Consider the following 20,423-nt stretch of genomic DNA (forward strand, 5'->3'; position numbering starts at 1 on the left):
GCGAGAAATAAGGAGCTGCCCAGTCTATACTATTACAGTAGAGCGGCCTGAGCAAACTAAGACATCTGTTGATAGGAGGATTATGTTGAACCAGCCTTGCATACTTGGAATAAATTTCACCAGCTCATGGCATATAATTCTTTATACACTGCTTGAATCGATGGAAACATGGGCTAAAAGAAGACCAGGCACAGTTGCCACCCACTCACCCATTACCCTAGATCCTGGTTTACAACAACCTAAACATACAACAGCCAATTCTCACAAAAAACACAGTGAGAGGACTGATAAGAAAAAAATGTCAGTTTCTGAACAAGTTTCTAGACTAATTTCTGAAGCCTAAGTCATTATAGCTTAAGAGAAAGAAGAAAACTGGTAAGAGGGACTCATGGAGTTTATCAGTAGACCACCTGCACTGCATGTAAGCAGTTGCTAAAGCTCCTTCCCCCTGTGGTTTCTTCATGATAGTCCCTCAACACAGATTAGGTGATGACACCTCAGAAGCCTTGCAACAGGCCCATTACTGGCCTGGAAACCACTAATCCTCCAATGCATTTCATTCAGAAAAGATACAGACATTTAGGGAGGATTTTAAAATACTGACAACCAGGTATACCAGGACATTTACAATGTCTCCTCTAGAGTGGTTAGGAACTATTAAATATATGACTTCAGGGTTTGTTTGGTTGGTTTTTTTAACTAAAAGGGGTCTTACGGCACATTAATCTGGGTTATAAAATACTCAGCTGTCTAGTTAGAGGCCTCAATTTTAAGTGCAGACTGCTGCAAACCACACAGGCAGACTGTGGGCACGAGGAACGGCAGATGGCTTGCTGCCTGACTGCCCAGTGCAGGGGGCAGGGGGCAGGGGCCTCTGGGGCTACGCACTGGCCAGGACTGCCTCCACCCCCCACTGAACACCACTGTAAACATGGGCATGAAGGAAAGAGAAGAAGCTTTGAAGAGCAAGGCGCCATTCCAGAGACTTCCCCGGAGGCAGCAGAGGGGGAGAAGAGCAGCTAAGAGACTCAGGGTGCTCCTGCTCCAATGGCAGCCTCAACAGTCCCTCCTCAGATGCTTAAGTCAGGATGGAGTATCCATCCATAAAATTCTAAGGCTTGCTCTCCTCAATTGCAGCCTGTCTCCCCACAGATTCCTGCTGGGACTCCTGTCTGACCTGCTGTACCAGTTCTTACACTGTCCACCTTTCTTTCCTCCAAGAGCATCTCCAGACGATACCTCCCCACCTTTGCTAGAACTGCCTGCCTAATTAACCCCCTCATCATAAGTTAACACTGAGACTTTCCTAGTATTGACCCAACACATTTCCATGTACTGTCTCATAGGCAAGCCACATAATTCACTTCCCACATCTCAGACATTTATTTCCTGCTCATTAAACATGTTTCTAGTTTGAATTATGGCATTTAGATGATGAATATTTCATAGTGTTCTGCAAAGAGCACCAGGACTTACAGGTGTCTAACCACTGCCTTGGCCCAATGCCCAACAGAGAGTGTTGTTCTACCCCACATGCAACGCTCTGGGACCTCGGGAGACACCTGGAGCCGTGAGTGGTTCTCCATCTGGCTTCTCATTAGAGCTTTGAAAACCCACCAAGCCCAACCTGCACCCAGACCAGTTAGATCAGAACCTCTGAGCATGGGACCTTAGCATCAGTATTTTCAAAGGCTCTCCACATGTGTGGTCCATACCCAGAACCACAGACCCAAAGGAACTTCTGTGCCTCTGAGGACCAAGGGCGCAAGTGAGAAAACAGTAACTATGAGAAAACAGGAACAATGAACTACCATTCATTGATCTTTGTATACCCTTCTTACACCAAGCACTCTGCAAAGACTACCTCATTTAATACTCACAGCAAATCCCTGAGGGAGGTGTTGTCATGTTGATTTTACAGAAAGGAAACCAAGGCTCAAGGTGGCTAATAACTTGGCCAAGGTCACAGAGATGGCAAATGTGATTCACTGCCTCCACTCCTGGTAAGGAAAACTTGGGAAAGATTTTAAACGGGTGACAAATTTATAGAGACAGAAAATGGAATGGTGGTTGCTAGGGACCAGGGGCAGGGGGAATGGGGTGATACTGTTGAATGGGCACAGAGGTTCAGTTTGGGACGATGAAAGAGGTTTTGGAGATGGATGGTGCTGATGGTTGCACAAAACTGTGAATGTACTTAATGCCACTGAATTGTACACTCAATCAAATATGGTTTAGATGGTAAATGTCAGGTTACACATCTTTTGTCATTTCAAAAAATAAAAACAAGAGAAATTTTAAAATAAAATAAAAATGGGTGAGAGAGAGGGGTGAGGGGCCTCAAGGCCCTGTCTCATGCACAGCGCAATTCCCCAGTTATCTTCATGGTCTTTTAGCTATTTTACAGCTCTCAGGTGTAGGATGGGGAGTGTGATGCCAAAAAATTGTGTTTAGCAGAGATCATAGATATTGGCCAGTTTTATATCTAATAAGCAAATTTATTTCCACTTTCCTGATGGCCTACACAATTGTAGTTCTTTGAACTCTCCTTTGAACCAGTTGCAACATCACACTGCTTCCCTCATGACTTGATTAAATAAAATCTTAACATGTGTTTGTTTTATAACTGTTGCTCAGAATTACCACCATACGTCAAGTCTCCCTGATGATTTCTGATGATAAACCACAAAGGCCTAAGTTCTCCCGGTTGAGGTTTGCTTCGCACAGGCGACTCTTCTAGCTACCACAGAACAAAAAGCAGACTTTCTGTCTGACCTGACGTGTACCTGTACACCCTTGTTGCCCCCATATGGAGTGTGTAGATCTAAGAGCCCAGAGCAGGACCAGGAGCTACCTCAGCCCTGCGCAGGCTCCAGCCCTCATTCGGGAGGTAAGAACACACTGGGCCACTGGGTGTGAGGTGAAAAGTCCCAGGCAGCCTTGGGAGGGAACGGTGTTTTCCAGCTGAGGAGATGGTGAGGAAGGGGAGGGGTGTGGAGACACCCCCCTCCCCCCCCATCAGCCACTCCCATGCTTTTCTCCCAGTAGTGGGCCCTAGACACAACCCAGAGCAGGTGAAAAAGAAAAAATTCTATGAAACCCATGCTGAAGCAGAGAGGAACAAAGGCCAAAAGAGAGGCCAAATTAGCCACAGCAGAGAGCTCCTTGAGAGAATGCTAGAAAGGCAGGACAAATTCAGAAGACAAAGGGCCAGGAAAGAGGGAAGACGGAGCTGTCAAGAAAGAAGAGGTCAGTGAGTCACTAGTCACAGTGCACACAGGGTCAGACCTCCAGGCCTCTCTGTGCTGGTGGAATGTCCACTGGCACAACCTCAATGTGGAGCAATTCCACGGGCACACATGCCCCTGACCCAGCAGTGCCAATTAGAGAAATCTGTTCCACAGATATAACCACACTGCATAATAAGACCTTAGGACAAGGTTACTCACTGCAGCATAATTTATAAGAGAAGATTACCATAATCTAAATGCCCATCAATAGGGGATAAAGTTAAGCCAATTATGGTTCATGGAATAAAGCATAGAAGAAGGCTATGTATAGTTTCCTATGATTTGTATAAAAGGAGGGAAACACATAGAGATACACCTATTTGCACATATATGCATGAAATATATCAGGAAAAAACCACCAGAAACAGGTAACACAGGCTATCTACCAGGAGGGAAACACGGAGTGGTTGGGAGGCAGCATGGGAGAAAGACTTGTCAACTTCTGTATCTTCGGTATTAGAACCACGTGAATGGATCACTTAATTAAAAAACCGAACAATTTTATATCCTTTTTTTAAGATTATTTATTTATTTATTTATTTATTTATTTATTTATTTGAGAGAGAGTGAAAGAGCACAAGCAGAGGGAAAGGGAGAAGCAGATTCCCTGCTGAGCAGGGAGCCCAATGCGGGGCTCGATCCCACCCTGAGCCGAAGGCAGACTCTAAACCAACTGAGTCACCCAGGTGCCCCCAAATTTTTATATCTTTTTAAGCAAGTTTATGGAGTCTTCTGTAAGAAGCATGCTACACACAACACATTCTCTCTCAAATGAACCTTTTCACCTGAGCAAAAACCTTGTAAGCATGTATTTCTCCCATCACCCACCTACTGGGGACTGACAGCTATAAACCCACAGGCTGGCAAACACAAGTTCAGACCCACATCCTTCCAATAAGTCCAAATATTAAACACACATCAGAAAAACCGTAAGGGACTCTTAACTCTAGGAAACAAACTGAGGGTTGCTGGAGGGGGAGAGGTGGGGGGATGTGGTAACTGGGTGACAGGCATTAAGGAGGGCACGTGATGTAATGAGCACTGGATGTTATATATAAACTGATGAATCACTGAACTCTACCTCTGAAACTAATAATATACCATATGTTAATTAATTGAATTTAAATAAAATTAAATTAAAAATAAAGTAAAATAAAGCATCCACACTTAAACAACAACACAACAAAAGAACAAAAAAACATACCCACAGAATCAAAAACAAAGCAAATGAACAACAACAAAATAGATCCTTGGTTTCCACTGCTTTGCCCTGCCCAGGAAAGCCGGCCTCACAGACCCCTTCTGGGGATTTTGCCTAATGGGAAACAGGTTCAAGAGCAAGAAGTCCAGGCAGTAGCAGCAGGAGGGATGATGCATGCAAAGCCTACTCTTGCTCTATTTCCTAGGCCGTGAATGTACATCATTTACCTCTTTGGAATGAAGGCCAGAAAATATCTACCAGCCCCACATGCTCTTCCTTTCTACAAAAACTATCAAGAGTCATGCCTGGGAAAGTTACTTTACTACAGTCAAACCCTTTGCATTTATTTATCTTTTATAAGTTTAGAGTTTATATTAATTGGAGCATAGTCATTGACTAGTATGGGGAGACAAGATATGAAAGCCCCCAGGAGTCACACCTATAAATGATGAGAACAAAGTTGTTGAACCTCCTTAAGTTTGTTTCCTTATCTGTAACAGTGATTATATTTAGAGCAGCTGTTTTAAGAAATCAAATTTCTGGGGACTTGCTTGTGGTTCTGCCATAGCTTTCATGCCCTGAATTGTAATTCTCTGCTGTTCCTGAACAAACCTATTTTTGCTGGCAAAAAAACAAAAACAAAAACAAAAAAAACAAGTTTCTGGAGGTATAATTTACATTCAGTAAAATTCACCTTTTCAAAGTATTCAGTTTGATGTATTTAGATAAATGTACACCATCATATGACCACCACTACATGCAAGATATAGACTTCCATTGCACCCTCCCCCCCAATTCCTTCCAACTTCTTTTCAGTCAATCCCTTTCCACCACCCTAGATCTCTGTTTTCCATTCTAGTTGTTTTGACTCTTCTAGAATGTCACACAAATGGAATCATATAGTGCATGGCCTTTTGTGGCTTCAAATGCATAATGCTTTTGACATTTGTTTATGTTATTTTACTTTATTATGTTATATGTTATGTTATGTTATTTATTGTTATTTTACTTCCTCTATCAATAGCTCATGCCTTTTTATTGCTCAATAGCATTTCCCAATGTATTTATCAGTTCAGTGGTAGTGGTGAGGTTTTCTTTAAGAAATTAACTCCTGCCAATCCCGGAGGCTTGGCTTGGCAAGTCCAAGCTCCGCAGGGTAAGCTAGCAGGCTGCAGACCTCAGCAAGAGTTGCTGCTTCATCTCAAGCCCAAATGCAGTCTGGAGGCAAAACTCTCTTCCTCACAGGAATCTTTTTCTCGTAAGGCCTGAAACTGATTGGATAAGGCCCACCCACATTATGGAGAATAATCGGCCTAACTCAAAGTCTACTGATTTAAGTGTTAATCTCATCTAAAAAATATTTTTACAGAAACATCTAGAATAATGTTTGGCCAAATATCTGGGCATCATGGCTTAGCCAAATTGAAATGTAAAATTAACCATCACACAAGATCACAAAGATTTTATCCTGTTTTCTTCTATAGTTTTATAGCTTGTAGTTCCTGCAGTTAAGCCTATGATCCATTTTAAGTTCATATTTCCACATGCTACAGTACATTCCCTTTTTTTTTTTTTTGCATACAGATGTCCAATTGTTCCGGCACCATTTGTCGAAAAGACTGTTCTTTCCCTGCTGAACTGCCTTGGCATGTTTGTCAAAAACCAGCTGACCACATGTGTAGACTTATTTGTGGACTCCCTATTCCGTTCCCTTGATCTTGTCTGTCTTGGATTATCGCAGTTGTATAGCAAACCTAGAAAGCAAGTAGTAAAAGCCCTCCAACTTTGTTCGTCAAGATTGCTTGGGCTAGTCTAGGGCCTTTGCATTTTCATATAAATTTTAGACTCAGCCTCTCAACTTCTACCAAGAAAGCCTGAACAGTCATTTATTTAATGCCGGAAATTGTGCTCAACAGTTGCCATCTTACTCAATCTTCACAGCAACCCCATGAGGTTGGAATTATCCTCATTTTTCAGAGGAGGACACTGAATGGCCTTGTGTGCTCTGCTCAGGACTCGCTGCTTGCTACTCAGACCACGACCTTCAGAGCAGGTGGCCACTGTGGCATCAGCAGCGTCTCCTGATGGCTACCACATCCGACACCAAGCACACAGTTCTAAGTACTTTGCATATATTGATTTAGTTGCTTAAACAACCTAATGAGGTAGCTACTATTACTTATTACTCATTTCAGAGGCAACAATATGAAGCACAGAGATGAAGTAACCTCCCCAAGACCACAGAGTGGCAGATGCACTGGCATCTGAACCCGAGGCAGTCGGGTTCCCACATCCACGCGTGCACCCTCTACACTACACAGCCTTGGTAGGGAATCTCAAAGTTGCTACAAAACTCTCGGAATGGTGTGCATGTGGCATGGGGAGAGGGATGGGGGAGAGAGTTGGTGGTGGAAAAGCCCCTTTGGCCTAAACCCTTCCACAGGACGGCCTTGTTCTCTGTGTGCACCGATGGGGAGGAGGAACCAGGAATTAATGGCTGGGACTCATGCTGGAAGGAGCAGGGACAGTGTAGGTGCTGGAGAAAGGGGCAAGCCCTGTCCTAGGTATTGGCCTCGGAGCCTCACAGGGCTGGTTCCCTCCCGGGTCTGCTTCCCATGCTTACCTGGCCTTGACCCTGTTACTTCATGTTCAGCAAGTCCTTTCCTTACTAGCATGACAGAGACAACAGCACAGGCTTCTCAGAGCTGCTGGGACAATTTCACTGAGATAGTATATGCAGAGCACTGGTCCAGTGCTTCAGCGGGCACTCGAACACAACTTCAATCAACTTGATTTTATGTTTGACAAATCACTAAGGTAACATATGCTTATTTTAATAAGTGGAACAAGGGGCGCCTGGGTGGCTCAGTCGGTTAAGCATCCAACTCTTGATCTCAGCTCGGGTCTTGATCTCAGGGTTGTGGGTTCATGCCCCACGTTAAAAAGAATAAAAAAGGAATGATACAATGGAAAAATCTATAAAACAAAGCTAATCATCTTCCACACCAAGTAACCAACTTTAGCAGTCTCCCGTGTTCCACGCGTTTTTCCCTGCTCAAGCAAATACAAGCACGTTTGCATAGAGAAGTGGATTTGTTTTTTAACCGAATGACATCATACGGTACACATCACCTGCTACCTGGCTTCTTCATTTACCAATGGATATAACTGGTCAATATAAGTTCTAACTCTCCCAATTTCTTTGTGCATAAATATATGCAAATATGCAAATTTACATATACATTTACATGTACATTACATATACATATACATTTATATATGACCTTTAGTTCTCTTTTTTCCTTGCTTCCAGACCCTCTTCCCCTACCTCCACAAAGCACCCCCATGTGGCCTCCTCCTGAGTTTTCTGCCTGCTCACTCTGTGGTAAACCCTGGGGGCTCCCTCTCTGAACAAACTTCTTGAGGCCATGATCTGTACTTCTTAATTGTCTAAATCCCTATGTCATTCCTCAGAGGTAGTGGTAGGTATCGAGTGGGTATCTGGTAAACATTAATTTTACAAATAAAGCCATTTTTCTTCTTAAATAAAGTTACATCAAATAACCTTTGTCTGGTTGCTTTGGAGGAAACAAAAGCTGCAGTGAAACATCCCAAGGACCAGCTTCCTAAAAGCTCTGTAGAAAGACCCTCTGCCTGTGGATTGCTAGAGGCTCACCACTCTTGCTACATGGTCAGTGCTTGGCAATGAGGTACAGAGGGTTTATTCAGACAGCAAAATACCTACTGGTATTGAAATAAAATTAAGTGGTATGGAAAGATTTTTACCTAAAATGTGATTTAACTATGGAGAGAATACGTTCACATAAAACCAAGGCTTTCTTGTAAAGAAAAAAATCCTGCTTTCTGTTTTAGTAACAAATATCTCAGGCACAATCCATCAGTGGGGCAACTAGAAAGGCACAGAGGAGAGAGAAAATTAGGAAGCAGAAGGGGCGGTGCTGGGCCACCGGAAACTTGTATAAGGGGAGGGATGTGAAGAAGTCCAAAGAAGGAGGGTGGCTTGGACTTCTGCTTGAGGACTGAGCAAATGGGTGCCATCCATCAACAAAGAGACCATGGAAAGAGGACAGGGTTTTGGGAGGGGCACAGGGTCAGTGCTGTGTATTCAGATCTGAAGTAGCTGTGAAACACCCATGCATCATTCAGACAAAGATGCCCATGAGGGCATCTCAACAGGTGCATCAGGAGACAGAGGTGAACGGGTGCCCGGCCAGAGCTGGTAAGTCAAGGTGGGTGTGCAGAGTGAGAGCAGAAGAGGGCTGAGAGCCCCAAGGAAAGACAGCTTTGGAGGCAGAAACAGCAAAAGGAGATGGAGGAGGCAGCATCAGAGAAGAAAACCAGGAGGCAGAGCATCAGGGAGCCAGGGGAGCTGCATGGAGGGGAGGGCGGGCAACATGCGAATTCTAGCTGGGCTCCCCAAGAGAAACAGACTTTTTCTCCCTGTCTTGCTCACTGGTGTAAAGCAGGCGCTCCATTAATACTTGCTGGATGGGTGAGATAACAGGTGACTTTGGTGAGAACAGTGGCACAGAAGTAAGGGGGTCAGGAGCCAAATTACTGGGAGATCCTGAGCTTCCAACTCTAACAGCCAATTTACTCCAGGGATGTGTCTGACTCAGGATACCCACTGTCCTTGTCAAGTTACCTGTTTCTAACTGAAAATGTGTTGTTCAATACAACATGAAAAATAATTGGTCTAAATATGAAAATTGTGCAAATGGCTAATCAGAGTTCTTAGTGAGCCTCTTAAAACATGAATTATAAATTTTTACATGTAGTTTCTACCCAATTCCCAACTCCCAACCCCATTAACTCTGAGGACTTGTCCTGTGCATAACTCCGCCCCTACTTGGTGAATAAGGTATTACAACCACACACTATTAGCTACCAAGTAAAATCTCCATGAGAAGAGAAGACACTGCCCTTGTCAAAGCCCTGGTGTAACAAAGCAGACATTTGCATAGGAGCCAGGAGATCCTGGTTCTGGTCTCAGCTCTGGCATTTTCTAGCTTGTACCAGTCACTCCCCTTTGGGGACCTCCCATTTCCTCACAACTCTAAAAGAAAAATCTGTATATGTGTATGTCACAGGGTTCTGGGGCTGAGCAACACGAATGCGAAAATAATTTGCAAAGTGTAAAATGTTACATCCATGTGCAATACCATTATTAGGATACTGCTTTGTTAAAATACCTGTGGTCCCAGGCAGGAAAACATTTTGCAGATTATATGTACCATGTGCAAGATGCCAAGGAAAATATTCTAACAAGAAGTAGCGCATACGAAATTCACAATCCAAAGTTATAAACCACACAGTTGAAACATGCTGGCTCAGAGCAAAGACTCTGAACCAGATGGCCAGGGTTTGAATCCCAGTTCTAACACTTTCTAAATGAAACTTTGGATTGGTTAATTACCTAATCTTGTCTTACCTCAGTTTCCTCATCTGTGTAATGAGGATAATGAAGTTGTAGTGAGGTTTGAAACATTCAATCACCGAATAGCTCTTACAAGAGTAGCTGGCACCTCCTAAGCACTATCTAAGTGCAAGCAGTTTACCCTCAACAACACTATTCCCCTCACTCAGTGTACATGAGCCTTATTGTATGAATCCTGTGCTCGGCACTCATATGTTGTGCCCACTTAGATTTTGTAACTGTGGCAACTCATGTTCTCACACTTAGTCCTCATGGAAACCCTTTAAGTTTGGGGAGCAATTTGGGGCACCTGGCTGGCTCAGCTGGTAGAGCATGTGACTCTTGATCTTGGGGTTGAAGTTTGTGTCCCATTTGGGTGTAGAGATTATTTAAAAATAAAATCTTAAGGGGTGCCTGGGTCATGCAGAGTCTGTTTAAGTTTCTCTCTCCCTCTCCCTCTGCCCCTCCCTCCTGCCCATGCCCTCTCTCTCTTTCTCTCTAAAACAAACAAAACTTAAAAAAAAAATAAGGTCTTTAAAAAAAAAGTTTGGTGAAGAATTTGAAACTCATGAAGTGAAGAAATTTGCCTACATCACTGACTCTCAGCCAGTGGTGATTCTGCCCCCCAGGAGACATTTAGCAATTTCTGGAGACATTTTTCATTGTCACAACTAGGGAGAAGGGGGGTACTACTGGCATCTAATGGGTAGACACCAGAAATGCTGCTAAACATTCTACCATGCATAGGACCAACTCTCACAAAAAGAACTGTGTGGCCCAAAATGTCAATAATGTGGAAGTCAAGAAACCCTGGCCACATTGACAAGTAGTTAATCAGCAGTGGAGCAGGTACCTGTACCAAGGTCTTTGGATTTCAAATCCATTGCTCTTCTTCTGTGCCAAGCACAGAGAGATGTGGGAGATAAACTCAGACCCAAGTCAGAGTGATAGTCTGGTGGGAAGAGCTGAGTACCAGCAGTATCCAATTATTAGAGAAACAGAGAGAATGGGCAGCATTTCACCAGTTGAGAGAAGAGAGAGTTCCATGCAGGATACTTCTCCGAGAGGCAATGCCTGAGCCAGGTTCTGAATTAGCAGGCCTTATAGGGGCAGAGTGTGTACATAATGCCTTTCAAGAGGTCTTGCAGGGAAGAATCTATAAACTGAGTTTCCCAACAGCAACACTGTAAGCTCAAGACAATAAAATATTGCCTTCAAAGTTCTGAGGCAAAATAATTCTCAGGTTTGATACCAAGTTGTCATTTAAGTGAGAGGTTAGACTAAAGATATTTTTTCAGACATGCAGACTCTCAAAACATTTATCTTCCTGTTCCCTTTCTTTAGAAGTTACCAGTCACATGCACCACCAAAGTAAGGGTGATATGGGTTCCAGCAAATGGGATCTAGCACAGGGGAGAGGTGAAAGGAATTTTCAGGATGACTCTGTCCAAGCAGAACTAGAGAGCAACACAGATCAAACCGGAATGGAAAGATGGATGGGTCCAGAAAGGGTATCTCAAGGAAAAGAATAAAACTGACAAACACATGATAGGATTAATCATATAGGAAATTTGTACTAAGCAATAAGGAAAATTGTACTAAGAATTGCTTTACAGAATTGTTGGACGGTAGAGGGAACTCTTAATTATAAGTTTAAATAAAACTAAACAAATAAAAAATCAAGGCAATTATCAAGTCCAGGAAAAATAGCAAGTTACATAAAAATGGAAATGTAATTAATTATACTACAACTCTTGGCTCACCAATGAACAGCAATTACATAATCACAGTAATTATGAATCTGCTCAAGATTGTGATATAACTAGATTGAGAGAGTATGGAAGAGAAAGGGGCAATAGATTATGTCTAAAGTTGATCAACCTCTCCCATCCACTCATTCTCAGGAAGATATCACAGCTGTGCTATTCAATACACTAGCCAACAGCCACATGTGGCATTTTAACTTTAGTTAAAATTAAATTTGAAATTCAGCCACACTAGCAACATTCTAGGCACTCAATAACCATGTGTCGTTACCCTTTTAGACAGCACAGATATAGAACATTTCACCATCACAGAAAGTTCCGTTAAAAAGTGCTGTACTAGAGGGTTTATCACATCAAACCAAGGGAGTAAACCAAGAAAGAAAAAGACACTAGGAGGTCAACATATATGAAAGTGGTAAGCGAAATCCCTAGGATAATATGAAGAGTGACATTTGTCAGAAGGCCCGAAGGGCCACCAGTCCAGACTGAAATAGGGGAGGGGGCTCCAGAGAACATCTCTTCAAAGAGACTCAGTGGAAAGACTACCTAACACATCTGAACATCCAGAGAGCAGATCAGCAACTGAGTTTTAGGATAATTTGTGATATGCACATACAAAACTAAGGAAACAAATACAGGACAATTATTAACATCAGAGTAAAGGAATTATTACAAAGAAAAAGGAAACATAATGATAGTACACTCTACATGGTTCAGCTATAAATAAACTAGTTAAGCGGCGCCTGGGTGGCTTAGTCAGTTGAACATCTGATTTTTTTTTTTTAAGATTTTATTTATTTATTTGACAGAGAGAGCGAGAGAGCACAAGCTGGGGGAGCAGCAGGCAGAGGAAGAGGGAGAAGCAGGCTCCCCGCAGAGCAGGACCTTGGGATCATGACACGAGCTGAAGGCAGACACTTAACCGACTGAGCCACTCAGGTGCCCATGAACGTCTGATTCTTGATTTCAGCTCAGGTCATGATCTCAGGGCCATGGGATCCAGCCCCACCTCAGGCTCTGTGATCACCAGGGAGTCTGCTTGAGATTCTCTCCCCCTCTCTCTCTTCCTCTGACCCTCACCCTGCTCTCTCTCTCTCTCTCTCTCTCCCCCTCTCTCTCAAATAAATAATAAATCTTTAAAATAAGTAAATAAATAAACTGGTTAACTTAATGTAAAGACCGAATGCTGATGTCACCTAAGTAATGACACAGCTATATTGGAGAAGGTAGACATGCACATGTGAGAGCAGGGAAAAGAAAGTTAAATCTTAGATCATCCGTTTTTATATTGTTACATCAACAGATAATGCCTAAAATGGAAAAAGCAAGATTGAGCAGTATCAGCATATCATTCATGAATGTAAACACTAAAATACCCAAAAGACTTGAATGTAGTTGGCTATGAAGACTCAGAAATGGAAGAGAAACATAGTAAAAATATTTGACACTTTAATCTATGTGTAGGTACAACATAAAAATTAAAGTAAAACCTACTGTTTTTTTAAGTTTTTATTTTAATTATTAGTTAACATGCAGTGTTATATTAGTTTCAGGTGTGTGATATAGTGATTCAGCATTTCCATACCTCACCTGACAAGTGGACTCCTTAATTCCCATCACCTATTTTACCCTTTCCCCCACTCACCCACCCCTGGTAATCTATCTATCCATCTACACACACATATATATGTAATCTTCTGTTATATGGCCGAATAATATTCTGTTATCTATATGTGTGTACATCTTCTGTATCTATTCATCTATCCATGGACACTTGGGCTGCTTCCATATCTTGCTACTGTAAATAATGCTGCTATAAACATTAGGGGTGCATGAAACACTTTGAATTAGTGTTTTTTGTATTCTTTGGGTAAATACCCAATAGTGCAATTCCTGGATCATAAGGTAGTCCTATCTTTAACTTTTCGAGGAATCCCCATACTGTCTTCCACAGTGGCTACACCAGTTTGCATTCCCACCAACAGTGCAAGAGGGTTCCTTTTTCTCCGCAACCTCACCAACACTTATTGTTTCTTGTGTTGTTGATTTTAGCCATTCTGATAGATGTGAGGTGCTATCACATTGTGGTTTTGATTTGCATTTCCCTGATGATAAGTGATGATGAGCATCTTTTCATGTGTTTGTTGGCCAACTGCATGTCTTCTTCAGAGAAATATCTGTTCAAGTTTTCTGACCATTTTTAAATTAGATTGTTTGTTTTTGGGGTGTTGAGTTTTATAAGTTGTTTATATATTTGGATACTAAACTTTTATTGAATATGTCATTTGCAAATATCTTCTCCCATTCAGTTGGTTGTCTTTTAGTTCTGTTGATTGTTTCCTTTGCTGTGCAAAAGCTTTTTTATTTTGATGTAGTCCCAATAGTTTATTTTTGCTTTTGTTTTCCTTGCCTCAGGAGACATAGCTAGAAAGAAGTTGCTAAGCCTAATATCAAGGAAGTTACTGCCTGTGCTCTTTTAGGATTTTTATGGTTTCAGGTCTCACATTTAGGTCTTTAATCCATTTTGAATTTATTTCTTTTTTTTAAGATTTTATTTATTTATTTGACAGAGAGAAACACAGCGAGAGCAAGAACACCAGCAGGGGGAGTGGGAGAGGGAGAAGCAGGCCTCCCGCCGAGTAGGGAACCCGATGCGGGACTCGATCCCAGGACCCTGGGATCATAACCTGAGCGGAAGGCAGACGTTTAACGACTGAGCCACCCAGGCGCCCATTTTGAATTTATTTTTGTGTATGGTGTAAGTGGTCCAGTTTCACTCTTTTGCATGTTGCTGTCCAGTTTTCCCAGCACCATTTGTTGAAGAGTCTTTTTCCCATTGTACATTCTTGCCTCCTTTGTCGAAGATTAATTGACCATATAATTGTGGGTTTATTTCTGGATTTCTTTTCTGGTCCATTGATCTATATGTCCATTTTCTTAAGGACTTATTTATTTATTTGGGGGGGTGGGGATGGGGAGAAGCAGAGGGCGAGGAAGAGAGCAAATCTCAAGTAGACTCCCTGCTGAGCGTGGAGCCTGATGCAGGGCTCGATCTTATGACCCTGAGATCATGACCTGAGCTAAAACCAAGAGTCTGATGCTTAACTGACTAAGCCACCGAGGCACCCCATGTGTCTATTTTTGTGCCAGTACCATACTTTTTTGATTACTGCAGCTTTGTAATATATAACTTGAAGCCCAGAATTCTGATTGCCTCCAGCTTTGTTTTTCTTTTTCAAGATTGCTTTAGCTATTTGGGATCTTTTGTGGTTCCATACAAATTTTAGGATTGTTTGTTCTGGTTCTGTGAAAAATGCTGTTGGTATATTAATAAGGATTGTATTGAATGTGTACATTGCTTCGGATAGTACAGACATTTTAACAATATTTTTTCTTCTAATCCATGAGCCTGGAATGTCTTTATAATAAATATATATTTATTTATATATTTAATTTATTATATATTTATTATATATAAATAAATATCCATTCCTGGCTCACGGCTCCTCAAATCCTTGGAATTTCCTAAGTGATAAGAGCAATGGGAGCATCTTTTGTTACAGTAGTTGGTCTTTTGTCCTCAGTTCCTGAAATAGCTCCAGATCCAAAAAAGTGAAAGAAGTGTGCTCTTCATAGTAAGTCCCTTTCAACCACCTGAGTTTTTATTAATGAGGTAACTTTTGGAAAGCCCCTAAGGATGGGGGCTGGTTGCCAGGGGAACCAACCTTGATTAGAGAGTTAAATTTTCTGTCCTAACCCCTGGCCTCCAGGGAAGGGGGGGTGAGGCTGGAAGTTGAATGTCAATCAGTAATTACCAATGAAGCCTCCATAAAAACCCAAGAGAATTCAGAAAACTTCTGGGTTGGTAAAGACATGGAGGTGCTGGGAGGGTGGCGCACTCAGAAAGCCTGGAAGCTCTGTGCCCCTTTCTTCATATCTTGCCCTAATGTCTCTCTTCTATCTGGCTGATCCTCAGTTATATCATATCCTTTCATAATGAACTGGTAATCTAGTAAGCAAAATGTCTTCCTGAGTTCTGTGACTGCCTCTAGCAAATTAATCGAACCCAAGGAGGGAGTTGTGGGAACCTTTGATTTATAACCAGTTGGTTAGAAGCACAGGTGATAACCTGTGTTTGGTAATTGCATCTGTGTGGGGGCAGGGGGGGTGCAGGGAGGCACTCTTGTGGGACTGAGACCTTAAACTGTTAAACTGCTTGCTTGGTGATGCCAAAAAAGCACACCTCAGAATCACGAAATACAGAGACTGCATATGAGTAACTGAAAATGTGGCCAATCTTTGCCACTGGTGGTCAGACATTACCATTTGAAAACTAAACTTTGCTTCTTACCACAGCTCTATCTGGGGTGGCCTGGAGGGTGGGCTTTGGAGCCAGACTCTGCAAGTACAAGTAGCAATTCTGCCACTCAACAGCTGAAGGACCCTGAGCAAGTTACTTATATCATTCTGTGCCTCAGTTTCCTCATCTCTACAGTGGGGATGAAAAAAAGAACCTCGTCTAGAGGACTGTAAAGTCCTGAGAGCAATACTAAGTGCTCAATAAGTATTTTCCATCAGCATTATCTCCTCTTTGTATTTTAACTTGTCACCTAACTCTGTAGCCTGACTTTCCTCCGTTTTGCTACAAAACTGCCCATTGGCCAGTATGTTCTCTCGTCTCCCATGGTATTATCTGTTGGTGGGCGGTAAGCAATGTTCTCCAAAGCTTACCATACATTTTTACTGACCCATATGAAATGAAAGCCCAAAGAGATGGTGGCCGCCGTCTGGTCCAAGCCTGTCACTGTACAGAGGGGACCAGTGAGGCTCTGCACAGCAGATGGGCTGCCCTGTCCACAGGTTGGTCTAATGTAATTATTGTACAAACATTCTTCCCAATAATTTTTTGTACCCCAACTTCTCTCTGGAGAAGTTGGGGTACAAACTTATCCATCTAGCTAAAGAAGTAGGTGAGAAAAAGCCACACTGTGATTTTAAAGACTGTCAAATGCTAATTACAAGTCACTCCATTTGAAAGATAGCACTGAAAGCATTTTAATCCCCCTTCCCTCTCCCCAACTGTCATCACTGGAAAAAAGAAGAAGCCAGTTCTATGAAAGTTTCAAACCAAACACAACAGTTGTACAGACAATGGTTATTAAGAGGTAAGCTTTTTCTCAGGGAATGGCTAAAGTGTTTTTTTTTTTTTCCTTCTTGTTACCTTGGTAACTGCTACCTTGGCGCCCTTGTTGATGAGCTGAACCACATTCTCTGCTTGGCCTTTGTACGCAGCTATGAGAAGGCGTTCTGAAAGTGTAGCGACCGCATCCTGCTGGCTCATGAATTAGGAGAGAAAGAGGTTTTCAGGAACGCAGTAGACAAGTTCCTTCAGCTCAACACGGTGCCACTGGCCCGGGCAGGCTCCCACGGGTCAAGATGCTCCCGATCCTTAGAAGGTGCTTCTGTTATTACTATGCCATCTTCAGGACCTAGGGATTACAAAACAAAGTTGCCATCAGCACCACTCAGCACACAGGATGGGCCACACGTCTTCTCTCTGATCTCAGGGCATCTGCTGAGGGCTCATGGCAGGGGACAGAAGCTGGGTAAAGACAGGACAAGCACGAAGCACACTCTGCACACCAAAGCCCCTGAACTGGGAAACAGAAGGCAGCAGAATGTGCCAATCTCCCTCCCTTCCTCCCGCTTCAGGGACATTCTCCAGAGGATTATAACCAAAACCGTGAGGTCTGCTCTGCACTTCCATCCTAGGTAGCAGAGACCTGCTATAATCCCATCCACATCACGGGGGTTCCAGGCCTGTCTTTGGCAGGTAACTATACCATGTATGATCTCAAAGGGCCTCTAGACCATGTTCTGTGGGTCCACCACAGCTAACACGCTGCTTCTGCTGGCAGGTGAAGGTGCCTGTGGATCACACCCCACGGAGACCCTGAGGAGTGGGTTAGATCCTTGGGATTTTGTCCCAGCATTTACTGCAGTTCCTTTGCTTCATCCTTGCCTCACTGTAAACAGCGCAGTTTCCTGAGTTCTGGGACAGATGGAGAGCTGGGCACAGGCCCGGGCCATCTCCCAGTTCCAATTATTGTCGGAACAACCCCTTTGGGAACAACAAGGATGCTAGAACCACTGACAGTGCACGCTGCCAACTGCACCGGGAGGGGCTGCTTCTGTTGCTTCTGTGCCTAATGGGAAATAAAAGGCCTACTAAAACCAGCTCTAGGATGTGAAGCCCCACTCAGAGCAGTGGTCTGGAGGTAGTAGCTAGCAGTAAACTTAACCTCTTCTTTCCACCAAATGGCAAATGGACAGAATTTTAAAGACTGACTCCTATCAGCAGCCCTGGGCCACCATTAGAGCAAACCAAAGCCACTGGTAATTATGTCAAAAGTAAAGGATTCAGGGCACCTGGGTGGCCCAAACTGACTCTTGATTTCGGCTTAGGTCAAGATCTCAGGGTCCTGGGATCGACTGGGCTCAGTCTGCTTGAGGTTCTCTCTCCCTTCTCTCCCTCTGTCCCTCACCCCTCAAATAAATAAATCTTAAAAAAAAAAAAAAACAACCAAACCAATCCACCCTGCTCTGCTCACTGAAAGCACAACAAACCTGGAGAAGGGATGCTCCAAAGCAGAGGACTCCTCTGTTCGTGGCTAACACGGTCAGAGGCCCTGGGATGCACTGGAAACCCTGGTTGAATGAATGAGCCAGTGAAAGGGTAATGTTGAGATTCAAAGCAGAGAAACAGAGCTGGAAATGCTACTGGAGATTCCCAGGGTCCCAGTGAGAAACTAGTTTGGGCTTTATGTTTCCCAGACCGTTCCACTGTTTAGAGTGGTTTGTTTTTGTAAACATTGGATACATTGTCTCTCTATTCAGATGATCTGTGGTACCTTCAAACCAATAATACTGAGCTTCTGTTCTGTTTGCCCCAATACTGCAAAAGCATTCCAGCCCCAAAAGGCAGGAAAATACAATATTAGCTGTGGCTTCCTAAATGCTCTCCCTCCACAATCACATTCTTCCATTTACTCATTTGTTATCTTTGCGCACTCAATGGCCACCTTCCTGTACCCAAACTTTTCTTGCAATGGGCATCTGAATGTCTCAACTACAATGGCCCAGTTCATACAGATACTGTTATCGTGACTAAAATTTCACTCATTTTACTTCAGAGCTTAGCTCCTGGGGATAGACAGAGATGTCCTTGCTGCAAACTCAGTGCAGCCCATCAGCGAGGTCACGAGCTGCAGACCAGCAGTGCTGTCCAGTCTCCCCAGCAACAGATGTGTGGGTCAGCAAGCCCACAGTACATGGACAGCCACTCCCCTCCTGTCCCAGACAATAAATCCAGCTCCTAGACACCTATTGCCATGGTTGCAGTCTTCTGAGATAGCCTTGTTTACATAATTACCTTTGGTAAACAGCCCTTTGTAAATCCAGCACACATTACTATTCCTTTTTTTTTAAGATAGAAAAACACTACAGTTGAGAAATGTTAGCCAAACAGAATTTTTAAAAATTATTTTTAATTTTTTTTTTGCTTTTCAGTTACAGCTACTTAAGAATGAAATGCTCCCCACTCCCCACCCCACTCCACCCAACCCCCTCCACCATGGCCAATGCACAGCCTGCCAGAGGCACAGGGCAGCTCCAGGACATATTGCTTATAGGATTTTGGATACTTCCCCCAACTAGAATTGCACAGAAAACTGCCTGTAAAATCAGGAACAGAATCCAAGGTTCCAGTTACCAGTCTGCAGCTAGCATCATCCCTTTGTGCTTGGGCATCTCAAGTTCATTCTCAATTTAAATCCAGTAATAGGCTTGCTGGTAGGACCTCCAGCATTCACCTACAGTTGCATTTACACACAGGGTGGTGGGAAGAGATCAAAGTGGCTGAGTCTTCTTTTTGGCTTCCTTTCTACACCTCCATCCTTTTGGAATAAGGGGATACTCAGCTTCTTGTCTGACACCTCTGAACTAACAAATCGGGCCAGGCAGAGTCGGGCTGAGGGAGAGGAATAAGGGGGATAGAGGTCCCCCAACAAGAAGTGGGGGAGGAAGGCGAATAAAGAGGTGGCAACCAGTCTGCAATCAATGAGTTAAACTCCACGGCCAACCTGTTGGGTCCCCAGGCTGTAGCAGCCCCATTCCCTCATTAAATCTGAGCCTCCTCTTCCAAAGAGATCAGCTATCATTCAAGACACTTCCCACGGCTGGCGGTGAGGAATTTCTTCTGCCCCACATCTATCAATCACATCCCTCTTTGTCACAATGCTCACTTTCACAGGGCTCCAGAGAAAAACATTAAATGCAAACATGCTGCCAGTTTTTAAGCAGAAATGAAATAAATCCACGATCATAAATATTCAATGAGCTTCCTGAATCCAGAAAGTATTTAGCTTCCTAAGAAAGATTTCCCTCCTTTCTCCTAGCCCACTGCCCCATTTTCACTGCATTCCAATTTGCCAATGCTTTTTTTTCTCTCATCACGAATGCCAGAGGGCCACACAGCTGCTTGGTCTGTGATGCAATCTGTTTTCTTTTTATAGCAAAAGGTCTATGAGGTTTGCTCTTGCTGTTTTCTTGAGGATTTACAACAAAGTCTCCTGGTACCAATATCCCCAAACCACTACATTCAGTTTCCTGACAGACAAAATATTCTAGAAGAGACCTGGCAAACAAAAGTCCCAGCCAGGACATTATGC

The 20,423-nt window shown here is 43.1% G+C and overlaps 1 protein-coding gene across 15 annotated transcripts in view; it reads right to left on the bottom strand.

Moving 5' to 3' along the window:
* Positions 1-20,423, bottom strand: part of ANKRD6 (ankyrin repeat domain 6) — a 183,292-nt gene that overhangs the window by 51,494 nt on the left and 111,375 nt on the right. For 9 of the 15 annotated variants that reach the window (XM_027601238.1, XM_027601244.1, XM_027601236.1 and 6 more), the window contains exon 1: positions 16,916-16,958. Coding sequence is in view for 6 of the 15 variants with exons in the window: in XM_027601239.1 (XP_027457040.1) it covers positions 16,916-17,035 (120 nt within the window). In the remaining 9 variants the exon portion in view is untranslated. Of the gene's footprint in view, positions 1-16,915; positions 17,184-20,423 lie in introns of those variants that run through there. The other 6 variants (XM_027601239.1, XM_027601240.1, XM_027601232.1 and 3 more) reach the window with 1 other exon arrangement.

Source organism: Zalophus californianus, chromosome 7, assembly GCF_009762305.2.
Source record: "Zalophus californianus isolate mZalCal1 chromosome 7, mZalCal1.pri.v2, whole genome shotgun sequence".
Lineage (NCBI taxonomy): Eukaryota > Metazoa > Chordata > Mammalia > Carnivora > Otariidae > Zalophus > Zalophus californianus.